Raw genomic sequence first — 19,652 nt, 5'->3', positions numbered from 1 at the left:
CCCACAGCATGATGCTGCCACCACCATGCTTCACCGTAGGGATGGTGCCAGGTTTTCTCCAGACGTGACGCTTGTCATTCAGGCCAAAGCGTTCAACCTTGGTTTCATCAGACCAGAGACTCTTGTTTCTCATGGTCAGTCTTTAGGTTCCCTTTGGCAGACTCCAAGCGGGCTGTCATGTGCCTTTTACTGAGGCGTGGCTTCCGTCTGGCCACTCTACCATGAAGGCCTGATTGGTGGAGTGCTGCAGAGATGGTTGTCCTTCTGGAAGGTTCTCCCATCTCCACAGAGGCACTCTGGAGCTCTGTCAGAGTGACCATCGGGTTCTTGGTCATGTCCCCGACCAAGGCCCTTCTCCATGATTGCTTAGTTTGGCCATGTGGCCGGCTCTGGGAAGAGTCTTGGTGGTTCCAAATGTCTTCCATTTAAGAATGATGGAGGCCGCTGTGTTCTTGGGGACCTTCACTGGTGCAGACATTTTTTGGTACCCTTCCCCAGATCTGTGCCTCGACACAGTCCTGTCTCGGAGCTCTACGGACAATTCCTTCAACCTCATGGCTTGGTTTTTGCTCTGACATGCACTGTCAACTGTAGGACCATATATAGGCAGGTGTCGGCCTTTCCAAATCATGTCCAATCAATTGAATTTACCACAGGTGGACTCCAATCAAGTTGTAGAAACATCTCAAGGATGATCAATGGAAACATAATGCCACTGAGCTCAATTTTGAGTCTCATAGCAAAGGGTCTGAATACTTATGTAAGTAAGGTTCTGTTTTTATTTTTTATTACATTTGAAAACATTTAGGCCTATAGATAAATGCGCACATTTCTTTCCAGTGCGGGCGTTATGTTATACAAATACAGTGCCTTGCGAAAGTATTCTCCCCCGTTGGCATTTTTCATATTTTGTTGCCTTACAACCTGGAATTTAAAATAGATTTTTTGGGGGGTTTGTATCATTTGATTTACACAACATGCCTACCACTTTGAGGATGATACATTTTTTATTGTATCAAACAAGAAAAAGACACAAAATTTAAAACTTTAGCGTGCATAACTATTCACCCCCCCCCAAGTCAATACTTTTTAGAGCAGCATTTTGTAGCAATTACAGCTGCAAGTCTCTTGGGGTATGTCTCTATAAGCTTGGCACATCTAGCCACTGGGGTTTTTGCCGGTTCTTCAAGGCAAAACTGCTCCAGCTCCTTCAAATTGGATGGGTTCCTGCTGGTGTACAGCAATCTATAAGTCATACCACAGATTCTCAGTTGGATTGAGGTCTGGGCTTTGGCTAGGCCATTCCAAGACATGTAAATGTTTCCCCTTAAACCACTCGAGTGTTGCTTTAGCAGTATGCTTAGGGTCATTGTCCTGCTGGAAGGTGAACCTCCGTCCCAGTGTCAAATCTCTGGAAGACTGAAACAGGTTTCCCTCAAGAATTTCCCTGTATTTAGCGCCATCCATTATTCCTTCAATTCTGACCGGTTTCTCAGTGACTGCCGATGAAAAACATGATGCTGCCACCACCATGCTTCACTGGGGATGGTGTTCTCGGGGTTTTGGGTTTGCACCATACATAGCGTTTTCCTTGATGGCCAAAAATATAAATTTTTGTCTAATCTGACCAGAGTACCTTCTTCCATTTGTTTGGGGAGTCTCCCATATGCCTTTTGGCGAACACCAACCGTATTTGCTTATTTTTTTCTTTAACCTGTTATGGCTGCAGCCCGGTGTCGGTACACTTATGACAACAGCCCGTCCAAGTGCAGGGCGCGAAATTCAAAAGATATTTTTTTGAAATATTTAACTTTCACACATTAACAAGTCCAATACAGCAAATGAAAGATACACATCTTGTGAATCCAGCCAACATGTCCGATTTTTAAAATGTTTTACAGCGAAAACACCACGTATATTTATGTTAGCTCACCACCAAATACAAAAAAGCACAGACATTTTTCACAGCACAGGTAGCTTGCACAAAACCAACCTAACTAACCAAGAAACAACTTCATCAGATGACAGTCTTATAACAAGTTATACAATAAATCTATGTTTTGTTCGAAAAATCTGCATATTTGAGGTATAAATCATAGTTTTACATTGCAGCTACAATCGGAAATAGCACCGAAGCAGCTAGAACAATTACAGAGACCAAATTGAAATACCTAAATACTCATCATAAAACATTTATGAAAAATACATGGTGTACAGCAAATAAAAGACAAACATCTTGTGAATCCAGTCAATATTTCCGATTCTTTAAGTGTTTTACAGCGAAAACACAATATAGCATTATATTAGCTTACCACAATAGCCAAAAACACAACAGCATCGATTCAAGCCAACAGTAGCGATAACGAATAAACCAGCAAAAGATACATTTTTTTCACTAACCTTCTCAAAATTCATCAGATGACAGTCCTATAACATCATATTACACAATACATATATTGTTTGTTCGAAAATGTGCATATTTAGCGGCACAAATCGTGGTTATACAATGTGAATACTAGGCAAAATGCAATAACAATGTACGTAGAAATCTTGGAGGCACCTAATCTAATCAAATAACTATTCATAAACGTTACTAAAAAATACATGTTGGACAGCAAATTAAAGATAGCTTAGTTCTTAATGCAATCGCCGTGTTAGAATTCTAAAAATAACTTCATTACGACATGCAGCTTACGTTATGGCGAGAGAGCGCCCAAAATCTGGGCGCAAACTAATAGTACACATGTTCGACAGATATATGAAATAACATCATAAATGGGTCCTACTTGTGATGATCTTCCATCAGAATGTTGTACAAGGGGTCCTTTGTCGGGAACAATCGTTGTTTGGTTTTAGAATGGCATTTTTCCCTGTTGAATTAGCAAGCACACTAGCCAAGTGGCGCGAAGCTCTCCTTCCTGAACAAACGCAGAGAACGCAACACGCCTAACCTCCCGAAAAAAATTCAATAATATGATAAAACTATATTGAAAAAACATACTTTACGATGATATTGTCACATTTATCAAATAAAATCAAAGCCGGAGATAGTAGCCGTCTATAACGACAGCTTTTCAGAAGGCAATACCCAGTTCCTTCTCGCGCCTTCCAGAAAACAGGAAATTGGTGTCACGTCATGCCAAGAGCTCTTATTCGACCTCAGATCAAGATATACACTCCATTTCTTCTCTCACTGCCTGTTGACATCTAGTGGAAGGCGTATGAAGTGCATGTATACTAATCCATATCAAGCAAATGAATAGGGATGCCCTGGAACAGAGCATCGATTTCAGATTTTCCACTTCCTGTTTGCTGCAAAATGAGTTCTGTTTTACTCAGATATAATTCAAACGGTTTTAGAACCTAGAGTGTTTTCTATCCAATAGTAATAATAATATGCATATTGTACGAGCAAGAATTGAGTACGAGGCCGTTTGAAATGGGCACCTTTCATCCAAGTTACTCAATACTGCCTCTGCAGCCCAAAGAAGTTAAGCAATGGCTTTTTTCTGGCCACTCTTCTGTAAAGCCCAGCTCTGTGGAGTGTATGGCTTAAAGTGGTTCTATGGACAGATACTCCAATCTCTGCTGTGGACCTTTGCAGCTACTTTACATTTACATTTAAGTCATTTAGCAGACGCTCTTATCCAGAGCGACTTACTTCAGCGTTATCTTTTGTCTCTTTTTTGCCTCTTAATGCCCTCCTTGCCTGGTCCGTGAGTTTTGATGGGCAGCCCTCTCTTGGCAGGTTTGTTGTGGTGCCATATTCTTAAAATGTTTTAATAATGGATTAGAGGTCGACCGATTAATCGGCATGGCCATTTAATTAGGGCCGATTTCAAGTTTTCATAACAATCGTTATTCTGCCTTTTTGGATGCCGATTATGGGACGATTACATTGCAATCCACGAGGAGACTGCGTGGCAGGCTGACCACCTGTTATGCGAGTGCAGCATCAAAATGATCTTGTCTGCAAGGAGCCAAGATAAGTTGCTAGCTAGCATTAAACTTAGCTTATAAAAAAAACAATCAATCTTCACATAATCACTAGTTAACTACACATGGTTTTTATATAGGTTAACTAGCTTGTTAATTTATCATCGAATCACAGCATTTGTGAAAATCACAATCGTTGCAATAATGTACCGAACCATAAACATCAATGCCTTTCTTAAAATCAATACACAGTATATATTTTTAAAACCTGCACATGTAGTTAAAATAAATTCATGTTAGCAGGCAATATTAACTAGGGAGATTGCTTGCACTGAACGCAAGAGAAGTGACAGAGTCAGGGTATATGCAGCAGTTTGGGTCGACTGGCTCGTTGAACTGTTGAAAGGCCCTTTATCCCTAACGAAGACCATCATTAATTTGCCAGAATTTTACATAACGTTGAAGGTTGTGCAATGTAACAGTAATATTTAGACTTAGGGTTGCCACCCGTTAGATAAAATATGGAAAGGTTCCGTATTTCACTGAAAGAATAAACATTTTCTTTTCGAAATGATAGTTTCCAGATTTGACCATATTAATGACCAAATGCTCGTATTTGTGTGTTTATTATAATTAAGTATATGATTTTGACAGAGCAGTCTGACTGAGCAGTGGTAGGCAGCAGCATGCTCGTAAGCATTCATTCAATGCAATGCTTGCAGCACAGCGCTGTTTATGACTTCAAGCCTATTAACTCCCGAGATTAGGCTGGCAATACTAAAGTGCCTATAAGAACATCCAATAGTCAAAGGTATATGAAATACAAATGGTATAGAGAGAAATAGTCCTATAATAACTACAACCTAAAACTTCTTAACTGGGAATATTGAAGACTCGTGAAAAGGAACCACCAGCTTTCATATGTTCTGAGCAAGGAACTTAAACGTTAGCTTTTTTTACACGGTACATATTGCACTTTTACTTTCTTCTCCAATACTGTGTTTTTGCATTATTTATTTGCGACTAAATTGATTTTATTTATGCATTATATTAAGTTAAGTGTTCATTCAGTATTGTTGTAATTGTCATTTATTGCATATATACATTATTTGGTCCTCTAATAATCGGTATCTGCGTTAAAATCATAATTGGTCGACCTCTATAATGGATTTAATGGTGCTCCGTGGGATGTTCAGTTTCTTTTTGTATAACCTAACCCTGATCTGTACTTCTCCACAACTTTGTCCCTGACCTGTTTGGAGAGCGCCTTGGTCTTCATGGTACCGCTTGCTTGGTGGTGCCCCAGACTCTGGGGCCTTATAGAACAGGTGTATATATACTGAGATCATGTGACAATTAGATTGCACACAGGTGGACTTTATTTAACTAATTATGTGACTTCTGAAGGTAATTGGTTGCACCATATCTTATTTAGGGGCTTCATAGCAAAGGGGGTGAATAGATATGCACACAACTTTTCCGTTTTAAGTTATTTTTCATTTCACTTCACCAATTTGGACTATTTTGTGTATGTCCATTACATGAAATCCAAATAAAAATCAATTTAAATTACAGATTGTAATGCAACAAATTGGGAAAAACGCCAAGGGGGGTGAATACTTTTGCAAAGTACTGTATATACCTTATTAAATGTGTGTACTAAAATAAGTCATGTGAGGTACTCGAACTGTCAAAAAAAGTAAAATGCCAATCCCTAATGCTGACACTGCAGGGTGAGATTGAGACAATGGACGTCATTCAGTGGGTTTAAAGTTGTCCCTTGTGGCTCAGTTGAGCATGGCTGAGCATAGCGCTGGCAACGCCAGGGTTGTGGGTGCGATTCTCACGGGGGGCCAGTACTGTAAGTCGCTCTGGATGAGAGGATCTGCTAAATGACCCCAAAAAATAAAAAATCTAATATTGTTCAAATTAGCTGACAGTATCCTGCCTCTGAGATTCTTGGCTGTGCGAAAGTGTCATGAATCATTGGAGCGCTATACTGATATTCTGTAGTGGCAGAGGCAGTAGTGTAACATTGATAATGTGCTCACTCTGTATTTGCAGCTCTCTGTGTTTCAGAGAGCTGCAATCAACGGCACGGTGCATCAACAGTACTGTGGCACGGTGCATCACAGTGCAGGCCAGCTCTCTGGGCTCAGTATGCAGGTGCTCAGTGTGAGCCCACCTGTCTGCTGAGCTGAGCGAGCACAGCAGAATGATCAGCACTGGTTTCAGATGATACACTACCTGGTGGTTTGCGTTGCCATGGTGACATTTCCTCCTTCCTGCCTGCGTGGAGGCTGGTAATCTGAGTCAAGGTTATATCCCTCCTCTCTCCCTACTCCTCTCGCTCGCTTCCTTCTCCTCTCGCTCGCTTCCTCTCTTCCTTCTCCTCTCTTCCTCCTCATCTGGGATGAAAAAGAACACCAGGTATAGATGAGAACCGTTTACACACTTTCTCACACACACAGATGTAAAACAGTATGTTCACATTTGTACATCATGGAGATGTGTGTTGTCTCAGTGGTAGTTCAAGAACCTGCATATGGGATATATAACAACGTCTTGGCTACAGTAGGGAGGTTCTACAAATGCAAGTCACATGAAAAGGACTTTCCCAGTGCGTATAAAAAGCTAAACTCAGTCCAACCCTATAATAAGCCATTTAAGGACGGCATGGAATGTTTATCGACAGTTTCCCTCCCATCATGCAGTTCTCCCAGCAGGGCCTGGATTGGTAATCACATGCTCAGGTGACTGCATTATGAGTCATTATGGCAGCTAGAGAAACTAAAGCCCTGGTGAGGCTACAGTGAGAGTCAGCCATGCAGGCAAAACAGCTGTCTGCTGCTGCCTATCAAGAGGTCCTGTATGGCTTAGTTTATAGAGCATGGCACTAGCAACGTCAGGATTGTGGGTTTTATTCCCGGCCACCCATACATAAAATGTATGCATGCATGACTAAGTCGCTTTGAATAAAAGCGTCTGCAAAATGGTATATATTATTATTGTTAAGCTTAGTCATGAAAGCTTTGCCAAAGTCTTGTGGTAATACAATGAGATACTATATGAATGTATCCACGAAGAAATGCTCAGTTGAAACTTTTAGCTACGGTGTTCCCCAAATGAACACCACCCAGGTCAGTCTTACTGTATTTTCTAATGTAGTGTGTGATGATTATTTCAGCTGAATGGTAAGGGTTCTCTGTGGTGTGTGGACCCAGAGTACAGGCCTAACCTGATCCAGGCCCTGAAGAAGCAGCACTTCCCTGCAGCACATGCCTTCTGCACACCGCCTGCCTCCCCACCGCCTGCCTCCTCACCGCCTGCCTCCTCACCCCATAGACATCTCTTCCTGCAGGGCTGCTCTCTCAAAGGTGAGTCCTACCCCCCCCCAACTTAACTTGCAAGAACACTTTTAGCACTCATCTGTTCTTGTGAGGCTCTAACAGAGGCTCCAGTGTGACAGTGGACAAGGAGTAGGTGCAGCGAAAACCAGCAAACCTTTACACAACACACAACTCTTTAAAAAAAAAAAAAGTATTTCACCTTTATCTAACCAGGTAGGCCAGTTGAGAACATGTTCTCATTTACAACTGCGCCCTGGCTAAGATAAAGCAAAGCAGTGCGACAAAAATAAACACAGAGTTACACATAATCTCTGCTGGTGATCACACCTCAGATTCTATAGAAATATGATTCATATTAAATTAGATCCAGTTTCAGCTGTATGTCATTTCAAATTCACATGGTTGTTGCCTCTGCACATTTTCGTCATGCAGACATTCAACATAACCATCCTCATCTTGAAAATCCATAGCGGCCATCGAAGGCCTTTAAGTTACTATAGCGGCCGTGAATAGTCTTGTTTTTCTAACAATATTATCTGTGTCAATATCGCAAAATGTACTTGCTAACAACCTGTTGTCGTATTTGCGTGGCTGTCATCAACCAGATGTCAAGGTGAGTGAAATATGTCAACGACAGATATGTTTGCTGCGGTCAATGTTTGATGCTGTGAAAGTCCTGTCATGTCATTGTAACTGGTACAGGCGAGCACATCAGTGGTGAAGCTCGAATGATTGCTCTGTCTCATGGATAGTTGCAGTGTTTAGCTGTATATATTCTGCTAACTAGTTGGTTGTTTTGTTTTGATGTAATTCATATGGAAACAGCTCAAGCTGCTTGCTATAGCTAGCTAACTAGTTAGTCTGTCAGACAAAAGTTGTGTAGTGGTACATTTTGGCAGCCCTCAGTCAACCTCAGTTGTCATTTTCACGAGCTACCCATACAGACAACCAGCTAACTAGCTGAAATGAAGGCTAGAGTCATTTGTGTTTATCTGTTGGGTTTAGGTTATGGTTTGTTAGGTTGACATTGCCTGATTTTCCTATTATTTGACAGCTTAGTGGTCGTGTTAGGGTAGTGGAGCACATTTGATATACGTTTACATAGCCAGCTAACAAGTTGCTTGTTTTGTCCTGTTTTCCTGATGCAATTAATTTGGAAACTGTCCCAGCTTTGTAAATAATCAGCTAACATTAGAGAAAGAGAGGGAGAGGTGAAGGAGCTGAGAGACAAGGCAAGAAGGGCCTATGCCATCAAAAGGAACATAAAATTCGACATACCAATTAGGATCTGGCTAAAAATACGTGAATCAGTTATAGAACCCATTGCCCTTTATGGTTGTGAGGTCTGGGGTTCGCTCACCAACCAAGAATTCACAAAATGGGACAAACACTAAATTGAGACTGCGTGCAGAATTCTGCAAAAATATCCTGTGTACAACAGAAAACACCAAATAATGCATGCAGAGCAGAATTAGGCCGATACCTGCTAATTATCAAAATCCAGACAAGAGACGTTAAATTCTACAACCACCTAGAGAGAGAAGTAGTTGTAGAATTTTGATAATTAGCAGGTATTGGCCTAATTCTGCTCTGCATGCATTATTTGGTGTTTTACGTTGCTTTATCTTGAACTCAGTAATCTACAGCAGCATTCTAGAATTCGATTGGGGTCTAAAGGGTTAATTGTCATTTTAGTCATTGATTTCAAACCAGAGGCCTCAATGTAGATTATTCTGATCTGAATCCTCTCCTTTCTTTCTCCCCCCGACCCTCTTGTTTGGTAACCTTGACTACAGAGGCCCTGCTGATAATTCTCCAATCCTCTCGGTGATTAGAAATCATTTAGAGAACCTGAAGTGTGGTATGGCAGGAGCTAGGAAACCTCCCTCTAGCCCCTCGACTGGCCACACACACACTGGTTATTTCACTGATCTCCATGCATGTTCTCTCCTCTTCCAGAGTCTGACATAGATGCTGCCACTGCCATGATGCTCTTAAACGCCGCCCCTGGCCATCACCATGCCAATCCATGTAAGAGACTCCACCCCACACCATGCCTCTTCCACTTCTCTCTCTGTCTACATCTTCTAACTACTCTCTCTCTCAATTTAAGGGCTTTATTGGCATGGGAAACATATGTTAACATTGTCAAAGCAAGTGAAGTAGATAATTCGTTTATTTCACTTTTGTTTATTAACAGTAAACATTACACTCACAGAAGTTCCAAAAGAATAAAGACATTTCATATGTCATTATGTCTATATACGGTGTGGTAACGATGTGCAAATAGTACAAAAGGGAAAATAAATAAACATGGGTTGTATTTACAATGGTGTTTGTTCTAAACTGGTTGCCCTTTTCTTGTGGCAACAGGTCACAAATCTTACTGCTGTGATGGCACATTGTGGTATCTCTCTCTCTCTGTCACCCACCCGTTTTCACACTTTCATCTATCTTTTTATTGCTTTTGCATCCCTCACCCAGCATCTATCCACCCTTGTAACACATATCCCTGTCTCTCCATTGATGCATATATGCACTCAACAGCACAGTTGAAGTCCCACTCACATATTGTCATTCTAAGCCAGACAAGGTTGCATATAGACATCTCTTCATGTCAATAACCGGAAGACTTAGAAGGGGAGCACACCATCCACCGCCTCCGAGTATATTACTCGCCAATGTCCAGACAACAAGGTGGACGAAATTAGGGCACAAATTGCCTTCCAGAGAGACATCAGAGATTGTAACATTGGCATGGCTTACTCTGGCTTGGCTTACTCTGGCTTACTCTGGATATGTTGTCAGAGTCGGTACAGCCACCTGGTTTCTTCACGCATCGCGCCGACAAACAAACATCTCTCTGGTAAGAAGAAGGGCAGGGGTGCATGGTGTAATCATAACATACAGGAACTCAAGTACTTTTGTTCACCTGACCTAGAATTCCTTACAATCAAATACCGACCGCATTATCTACCAAGAGAATTCTCTTTGATTATAGTCACAGCCATGTATATTCCCCCAAAGCAGATACCTCGAAGGCCCTGAAATAACTTCACTGGACTCTATGTAAACTGGAAACCATATATCCTGAGGCTGCATTTATTGTAGCTGGGGATTTTAACAAAGCTAATCTGAGAACAAGGCTTCCTAAATTCTATCAGCATATCGAATGCGTGACACGAGCTGGTAGCATTCTGGATCATTGCTACTCCAACTTCCACGATGCATACAAAGCCCGCCCTCCCTTCGGCAAATCTGACTGACTCCATTTTGTTGCTCCCAGCCTATAGACAGAAACTAAAACAGGAAACGCCCGTGTATGGTCTATCCAACACTGGTCTGACCAATTGGATTCCACGCTTCAAGATTGCTTCGATCACGTGGACTGGGATATGTTCCAGGTAGCCTCAGACAACAACATTGAGGTATACGCTGACTCGGTGAGCGAGTGTATTAGCAAGTGCATCGGTGATGTTGTACCCACTGTGGCTATTAAAACCTTCCCTAACCAGAAACCATGGATTTATGGCAGCATTCGCGCAAAGCTGAAAGCACGAACCACTGCTTTTAATCATGGCAAGGCGACCGGAAACATGACCGAATACAAACAGTGTAGCTATTCCCTCCGCAAGGCAATCAAACAAGCAAAGCGTCAGTATAGAGACAAAGTAGAGTTGCAATTCAATGGCTCAAACACTAGACTTATGTGGCAGGGTCTACAGACCATCACGGATTACAAAAAGAAAACCAGCCCCGTCGCGGACATCGACGTCTTGCTCCAAGACAAATTAAACAACTTATTTGCTAGCTTTGAAGACAATACATTGCCACTGACACGGCCCGCTACCAAAGCCTGTGGGCTCTCCTTCACCGTGGCCAACATGAGTAAAACATTTAAACGTGTTAAACCTCGCAAGGCTGCCGGCCCAGACGGCATCCCTAGCCGCATCCTCAGAGCATGCGCAGACCAGCTGGCTGGTGTGTTTACGGGCATGTTCAATCAATCCCTATCCCAGTCTGCTGTGCCCACATTCTTCAAGATGGCCACCATTGTTCCTGTTTCCAAGAAAGTCATTTAGTTCAGTTACCTTAGCTATCGCCCCGTAGCACTCACTTCTGTCATCATGAAGTGCTTTGAGAGACTAGTCAAGGATCACCTCCACGCTAGACCCACTTCAATTTGCTTACCGCCCCAATAGTTCCACTGACGACGCAATCGCCATCACACTGCCCTATCCCATCTGGACAAGAGAAATATCTATCTAAGAATGCTTTTCATTGACTCCAGCTCAGCATTTAACACCATAGTACCCTCCAAACTCGTCATTAAGCTTGAGACCCAGGGTCTCGACCCCGCCCTGTGCAACTGGGTTCTGGACTTTCTGGCGGGCCGCCCCCAGGTGGTGAGGGTAGGAAACCATCTCTATCCCGCTGATCCTCAACACTGGGGCTCCACAAGGGTGCGTTCTCAGCCCTCTCCTGTACTCCCTGTTCACCCATGACTGCGTGGCCATGCACGCCTCCAACTCAAACATCAAGTTTGCAGACGACACTACAGTGGTAGACTTGATTACCAACAACGACGAGACGGCCTACAGGGAGGAGGTGAGGGCCCTCGGAGTGTGGTGTCAGGAAAATAACCTCACACTCAACGTCAACAAAACAAAGGAGATGATCATGGACTTCAGGAAACAGCAGAGGGAGCACCCCCCTATCCACATCGACGGGACAGTAGTGGAGAAAGTTCCTCGGCGTACACATCACGGACAAACTGAAATGGTCCACCCACACAGACAGTGTGGTGAAGAAGGCGCAACAGTGCCTCTTCGACCTCTGAAGGCTGAAGAAATTTGGCTTGTCACCTAACACTCAAAATTTTACAGATGCACAATCGAGAGCATCCTGTCGGACTGTATCACTGCCTGGTACGGCAACTGCGTCGCCCAAAACCGCAAGGCTCACCAGAGGGTGGTGCGGTCTGCACTACGCATCACCGAGGGCAAACTTACCTGCCCTCCCTGACACCTACAACACCCAATGTCACAGGGAGGCAAAAAAAAGATCATCAAGGACAAGAACCACCCGAGCCACTGCCTGTTCACCCCGGTATCATTCAGAAGGCGAGGTCAGTACAGGTGCATCAAAGCTGGGACAGAGATTGAAAAACAGCTTCCATCTCAAGGCTATCAGACTGTTAAACAGCCATCACTAACATACAGACTCAATTCTCTGGCCACTTCAATAAATGGATTTAATAAAAGGTGTCACTTTAATTAATGCCACCTTAATAATGTCTACATATCCTACATTACTCATCTCATATGTATATACTGTATTCTATACCACCTACTGTATCTTGCCTATGCTGCACGGCCATCGCTCATCCATATACACTGCTCAAAAATATAAAGGGAACACTAAAATAACACACCCTTTTTCTTTACATAGTTGAATGTGCTGACAACAAAATCACACAAATTATTAATGGAAATCAAATTTATCAACCCATGGAGGTCTGGATTTGGAGTCACACTCAAAATTAAAGTGGAAAACCACACTACAGGCTGATCCAACTTTGATGAAATGTCCTTAAAACAAGTCAAAATGAGGCTCAGTAGTGTGTGTGTGGCCTCCACGTCCCTACAACGCCTGGGCATGCTCCTGATGAGGTGGAGGATGGTCTCCTGGGGGATCTCCTCCCTGACCTGGACTAAAGCATCCGCCAACTCCTGGACAGTCTGTGGTGCAACGTGGCGTTGGTGGATGGAGCGAGACATGATGTCCCAGATGTGCTCAATTGGATTCAGGTCTGGGGAACGGGCGGGCCAGTCCATAGCATCAATGCCTTCCTCTTGCAGGAACTGCTGACACACTCCAGCCACATGAGGTCTAGCATTGTCTTGCATTAGGAGGAACCCAGGGCCAACCGCACCAGCATATGGTCTCACAAGGGGTCTGAGGATCTCATCTCGGTACCTAATGGCAGTCAGGCTACCTCTGGCGAGCACATGGAGGGCTGTGCGGCCCCCCAAAGAAATGCCACCCCACACCATGACTGACCCACCGCCAAACCGGTCATGCTGGAGGATGTTGCAGGCAGCAGAACGTTCTCCACGGCGTCTCCAGACTCTGTCACGTCTGTCACATGTGCTCAGTGTGAACCTGCTTTCATCTGTGAAGAGCACAGGGCGCCAGTGGCGAATTTGCCAATCTTGGTGTTCTCTGGCAAATGCCAAACGTCCTGCACGGTGTTGGGCTGTAAGCACAACCCCCACCTGTGGACGTCGGGCCCTCATACCACCCTCATGGAGTCTGTTTCTGGCCGTTTGAGCAGACACATGCACATTTGTGGCCTGCTGGAGGTCATTTTGCAGGGCTCTGGCAGTGCTCCTCCTTGCACAAAGGCGGAGGTAGCGGTCCTGCTGCTGGGTTGTTGCCCTCCTCCGGCCTCCTCCACGTCTCCTGATGTACTGGCCTGTCTCCTGGTAGCGCCTCCATGCTCTGGACACTACGCTGACAGACACAGCAAACCTTCTTGCCACAGCTCGCATTGATGTGCATCCTGGATGAGCTGCACTACCTGAGCCACTTGTGTGGGTTGTAGACTCCGTCTCATGCTACCACTAGAGTGAAAGCACCGCCAGCATTCAAAAGTGACCAAATCATCAGCCAGGAGGCATAGGAACTGAGAAGTGGTCTGTGGTCACCACCTGCAGAACCACTCCTTTATTGGGGGTGTCTTGCTAATTGCCTATAATTTCCACCTGTTGTCTATTCCACTTGCACAACAGCATGTGAAATGTATTGTCAATCAGTGTTGCTTCCTAAGTGGACAGTTTGATTTCACAAAAGTGTGATTGACTTGGAGTTACATTGTGTTGTTTAAGTGTTCCCTTTATTTTTTTGAGCAGTGTATTTATATGTCCGTATTCTTATTCATCCCTTGTGTGTGTATAAGGTAGTTGTTGTGAATTTGTTAGATTACTTGTTAGATATTACTGCACTGTTGGAACTAGAAGCACAAGAATTTCGCTACACTCGCATTAACATCTGCTAACCATGTGTATGTGACCAATAAAATTTGATTTGTTGTATTTTCTCCCATGTCTTCATTCGACGAGACACTTCTGCCACTGCTGTTGCTATCAATTGTTATGAATGTTAATTACTGTTGTCTGCTGAACAGAGACACTGCCTAGCCCGCCGCTTATTTGATTAAAAACACTTTCGTCTTTATCACATAACCTACTCCTACTGCCCCTGTTGCATCCTGAAACGCTCTTTCTTTAGTGTCAGGATGTTCTCCTCCTCCCTCTAAATCTTGCTCTCTCCCGCTCCTCTTCTTTCCCTCCCTGTCCCAGGTGATCCAGAGAGTCCCCTGGACCTGTCCCGGCCAGACTTGGTCCTGGTGAGCAGCGATCCTAACCAGGACCACAACTACAGCAGTATGGCCCTGCAGCGCTGCTCCTCCCGCTCCTCCTCCTCCTCCTCCCTCGACGATGGAGGCCCCTCCCCCGGCCATGCCCGCCACAGGCCCCGTACATGCCGCGCCGGCAGTGAGGGTTTCCATAGCGACGAGGACGACTCCGACCTCGGGGACCGGGACGAGAGAGGCGGCCGCCCCCGGCCTGCTCCTCGCCGCTCCTCCTCCTCTTCGGTGAAGCACCCGGCGGGTAAGAGGGCCCGTAGGGAGCTGACAACCAACCCAGAGCTGGATGAGGAGCTGAAGGAGGCGGCCGGGTCTCTGCTCCACCTGGCTGGAATCCGTACCTCCATGGACCTTAACAAACGCAGTGCCAAGAGCAAAAAACTGAACAGGAAATGAGGTTGTCATACTTTCCTGCCCTCAGACTCCTGCCCCTGTAACCCCTGACCCCTGATCTGATCATGTGTTCTGATTGGTCTTGGTTGTGCCTCCTTTTCTGGTTGCTGATTTTTAAGCCTGTTTTTGGTTTGACACATCCCTCACTATCCAACACAAATGGCAATAGTATCATTGACACAGGAGAACAAAGCCATATGGAGACTTTTGTAACTGGGGTGTATCAGGTGGGTGGGTCAGGGTAAAACTGGGATGTTTGAGGACTACTGAGAAGAACCATCACAAAACTGCTTGTTTCTGATGGCTTCGCTGCAGATCCTCAACTCAAATAATGTTTTGGGGGATAAGACGGGAAAAGCTTAAAGTTTTTATAACTCAAGGCGTTGCATGCTTCCTCAACCTGTATCCTCTTCCAAGAGAATGTGTGCATGTCTCTAACAAACTAACCTCTCCTCATGTTGAAGTCAGTTTCTCCGTGCTGAAGATGCCACTGTTTTTTGATAGGTGACAACCTTGGTCTGGAATATCTTCCAAAAAGAGATGCAAATACTTAAACCACTTTTTATATTATTTTTTACTGTTGGTATTTTTCCTGGGTTGATGACGGTACTGCTGTTTAAAAACAACAGATTAAAGTAGTGCGGCTGATCGTAAACATCCTTACACGGAGTAGAACGCTGGACTGGGTCCATGTCAGGATTTAATAGCAGGGAGTGGAAACGTAACCAAGGGAATGTTGGAACTGCTACTGCCATGGTGGGCAGGGGAATAAAATAAAGGTGTCCGACTGCTAAATCAGGAAGAGTCCACTCTAGTCCTACTGAGAGAAACATCATTACATCTAGATCAGGAAGAGTCCACTAGTCCTACTCTGAGAGAAACAGAATTACATCTTCATTGCATTAGAACCTGCTCTTCCTCTGCTGACCCCTCTAATTCTGTCATGAATTATTTGCATTTAGTGTGTAAACTGAGAAATTACATTTAATATATTCTATCCTGTCTTGTCCCATCTTATCCTATGCAAGGTGTAGTGTAGATTAATCTGGCTGAAACTAAGCAAATGTTGTTGTAACCATAGTGATACCAAGACAATGCGCTTGGCATGAGGGCGCTCAGTTTTCAATCATGTAATACTAGTCACACCTACTCGAACGTTAGTATTCAGGCCAAAGGGAAGTTAAAACAAAGATGTTATAATAATGTTGTTGTGAGGTTAGATGGACAATGTTGTGAGACTTATTGTACTACTGCCCCTCCTGAATGTTGTTGGCTGACCCTGTGGCAGAGTTCAGACTGTGGTGACAGAAAAAGGCTTTGCTTCGTCGGAGGGCAAAATCAGGAAGTGCACCACTCTCCTCTCCACTGTACAGTAATGTGTTGAGGGCCAGTTGATTACATTGAGTTCAGTGACGGAAAGTACAGGATGTGGAAACAGAACTTGTGAAGTGATGAGGCCAGAGTGGTGCTCTTTGGAACTTGCATTAGTAAGCAAAATGCCAATATGCCCATATGATTAGAATAGCGTTTAGTTGGTGCACTGCAGTACAGTGTACTGTCCTCTGTCATGAGCCAACTTATGTGCAAGTTAGGTTTCCACTTGTGTTGTATCACAGGAAATGCTAAATTAAGTCACGTTAGTAAGTATATATTGTATGCAGTGCCAAACATGAATTTGTGTCACAGAAGTGGAACTACCAAGGCCATTGCAGCCATCTTCCTCTTCTCACAGCATTTGTGACTGACAGTAATGTTGTTGCCCCTGTTTCTTAGAAGCCTGCCAACAGGAAATGTAGGAGAACTCTGACCTAGTCTGATATTCAGTTTATTTTGGTTGTTCTGGAATGGGAATCGCTGTATTCTGTGAATGGTAATTTTGTTCTTAGAACTAAACTGCAGTTCTCCTAAATAAGATGGACATGGAATACACTGGTCTTAACTGGATGTGAATAAACAAAGAACAAATGAATGGTGTCCATTTAAATTTATAATGGACTATTGAAAGGAACTTCTATCAAATAAAGGTAATTTGAAGTGAGTGGAAAGGTTACTTCCTCTCTCCCCTCTGGAAAATCCTTTTGATACTTATTTAGTTTTATTTTCTAAATGATATTTTACTGCCATAGACCACTATTTTCACTGTGTTATAGTGATTGTGTGTCTGAGAAAGTACTGTATATTGCCAATGTATATTGTCTTTCGAGCGGGTGTTTTTCAATTTAACCATGACTGCCAAGTTTTTCAATGTTTTGTTGATGGATAAAAGACTATTGATTAACATTGATTCTGAACCATTTTTTTTGCCAACTGATGTTGTACAGAGAAGCAAAGGTAGACATTTCAGATGGCATTCCCTATCTTGATAGGGAAAGTTGATATAATCATCATAAAGGTGTTGAAGGGTATCTGAATTTGTACTGTTTGTTTAGATAATATTCTGACTGCCCTAAGTAGTCACACCATAGATATTAGTTGGCACCCCCTCTCCATGTTAGGATCCTGCCACCATAGATGTTGCCTACACTTACTGAAACTAAACACCCACATTTCTGAGGGTTGCCCTGGTGTTAGTCTTGGTACCCCCATGGACTTGTGTTTAAACGTAGATGGTTGAGAACAACTTCCAGTAACTGGTTCATGCTGTTGCTAGAAGAAAGCTCTTATCAGACTCAACATGAAGATGATCCTGAGTCTCTCAGTAAGTTCATGTTTTTTTATACTGAACAAAAATAATGCAACTAGCATTTTTACTGAGTTCGTTTATAAGGAAATCAGTTAATTAAAATAAGAGGTCCTAATCTATGGATTTCACAAGGGTACAGCCATGGGTGAGCCTGGGAGCCAGACCGAGCCAATCCGAATGAGTTTCTCCTCCACAAAAGGGCTTTATTACAGACAAATACTCCTCAGCACCTCAGACTAATAAACACGACGAGGCACCCTAGGGGTCTGTATCGTCACCAGTAATGTTCACGTGACACAGTGACAGATTATGCTAAACTCAAAGCTACATACATAGGATGCTTCATTGTTTGAAAATGTGTTGTATTGATTATGCGTTTTTATTTTCTCACTCAGTTGCAATTTATTGATTATGATAAAGCGTTTTGTCGCATTGAACTAACTAAAGCTGCCGACCCAGTATCCATCAGTCGTCTGCCATGTCTGTTAGACAGACCTTTTGGTTTGTGTATGCTAACCTGTTTATAAAGTTTATTTTCACCAAAGATATGCAATTTGCATTATATATGGTATTACAAAATAAATAAAATCTTGTTTTATCATTTTTGGGTCTGTTTGTTTTTACAAATGTTAACTTCTTTGATGAAATGGTCAAATTATAAAGACAAATCTGTCTAATAAAAGAATATACTGTATCAAGATAAATCTAATTTCTAAATTACCACTAACCAAAAATCCTTAAATGACATTGACATGGGTGCAATTGGGAAAATTATTATGCATTCAAAAACCTACACATTTGAACAACCAAAAGTGTTACAAAGTCCTTGGTTATGAAATCCCAAAAGTTCATGCTTTATTAAAATGTTGATTAACATCCCCACCTGCTGTTTAGAGCAGGTAATGACTAACCTTAAATGTAAGGGAGGTCAGAAGTAACTTGTAATGCAAATAATTATAGGTCCTGTTGTCCCAAGGGACAAACATCTTAGTCTAACATATTTTACTTCAAAGCTTTACCCCATTTGACCACTCAGTGCTAACTGTGAAAATTGTCCAAATAATGAATTTCTACAATAAGGAACTCCGCCCTTTCTTGTGATAGTTACACATCAGGCAGTGCACTGCTCATGACTGCCAATTTAAGGCAAAAAAAACAACTTCTGCATGGAATTCTTTACAATTATAAAATAAAGCATATCCTACATCCAAGAGGATGTCTTACCCGATTGCCATTATAGTCCTAGATAATACAGCATCCTCTAGTGGTGAACCACTATTACATCAATGAGTTTACTTCTAAGATCAATCTGTTTTATTAGCAACTAGATAACAGAAAAATGTTATGTCCAGCATTAGGCCCTCGTGTAAAAATGTATTAAGCCTTAAGGCTGAGTTGGTAAAATTGTATTGCAATACTGTGACATTGTGTTCTAAGGATGTGTATTGATTGGCTTTGTATTGTGTGTGTGTGTGAGATCACACAGACAACCCCAGGAAACATGCAAGGAATGATGGGATGCCATCTCTTACAGTAGCCATTTATGGTTCTACACTACAGCACAGAGCTAAGCTGATGTAAGAAACACAGAGCAGCGATACACACTGACTGGTGGTTGACAGTGTGATGATCATTTGATGGTAAGGGTGATTGAGCAGAGGGAATCTCACTGCTTCTGTAGTTTGTTGACAGTGCTATTGATGCTGTCAAAGAAGGAGCTGACAGACAGTGGAACAGTTAGTAGTCTCTTCCTAAAGCTGAGTGTGACTGAACAGTTACAAACAATGAATCAGTAGAAGATTTGCATCCATCTGATCTGTCCCTCTTTTCATTAGAGATGACATCTGATATGACAGAG

General features: G+C 42.9%; 1 protein-coding gene across 4 annotated transcripts in view; it reads left to right on the top strand.

Moving 5' to 3' along the window:
* Positions 1-18,395, top strand: part of LOC139571462 (forkhead box protein N2-like) — a 148,954-nt gene extending 130,559 nt beyond the window's left edge. For all 4 annotated transcript variants that reach the window (XM_071394357.1, XM_071394358.1, XM_071394355.1 and 1 more), the window contains 3 exons: positions 7,124-7,313; positions 9,246-9,317; positions 14,651-18,395. In XM_071394357.1, the coding sequence (XP_071250458.1) occupies positions 7,124-7,313; positions 9,246-9,317; positions 14,651-15,114 (726 nt within the window). In that variant the 3' untranslated portion in view covers positions 15,115-18,395. The remainder of the gene's footprint in view (positions 1-7,123; positions 7,314-9,245; positions 9,318-14,650) is intronic.
* The last annotated feature ends 1,257 nt before the right edge of the window (positions 18,396-19,652 follow it).

The sequence above is a fragment of the Salvelinus alpinus genome, chromosome 3, assembly GCF_045679555.1.
Source record: "Salvelinus alpinus chromosome 3, SLU_Salpinus.1, whole genome shotgun sequence".
NCBI lineage: Eukaryota > Metazoa > Chordata > Actinopteri > Salmoniformes > Salmonidae > Salvelinus > Salvelinus alpinus.
This window is presented reverse-complemented; position numbering and strand designations above follow the sequence as displayed.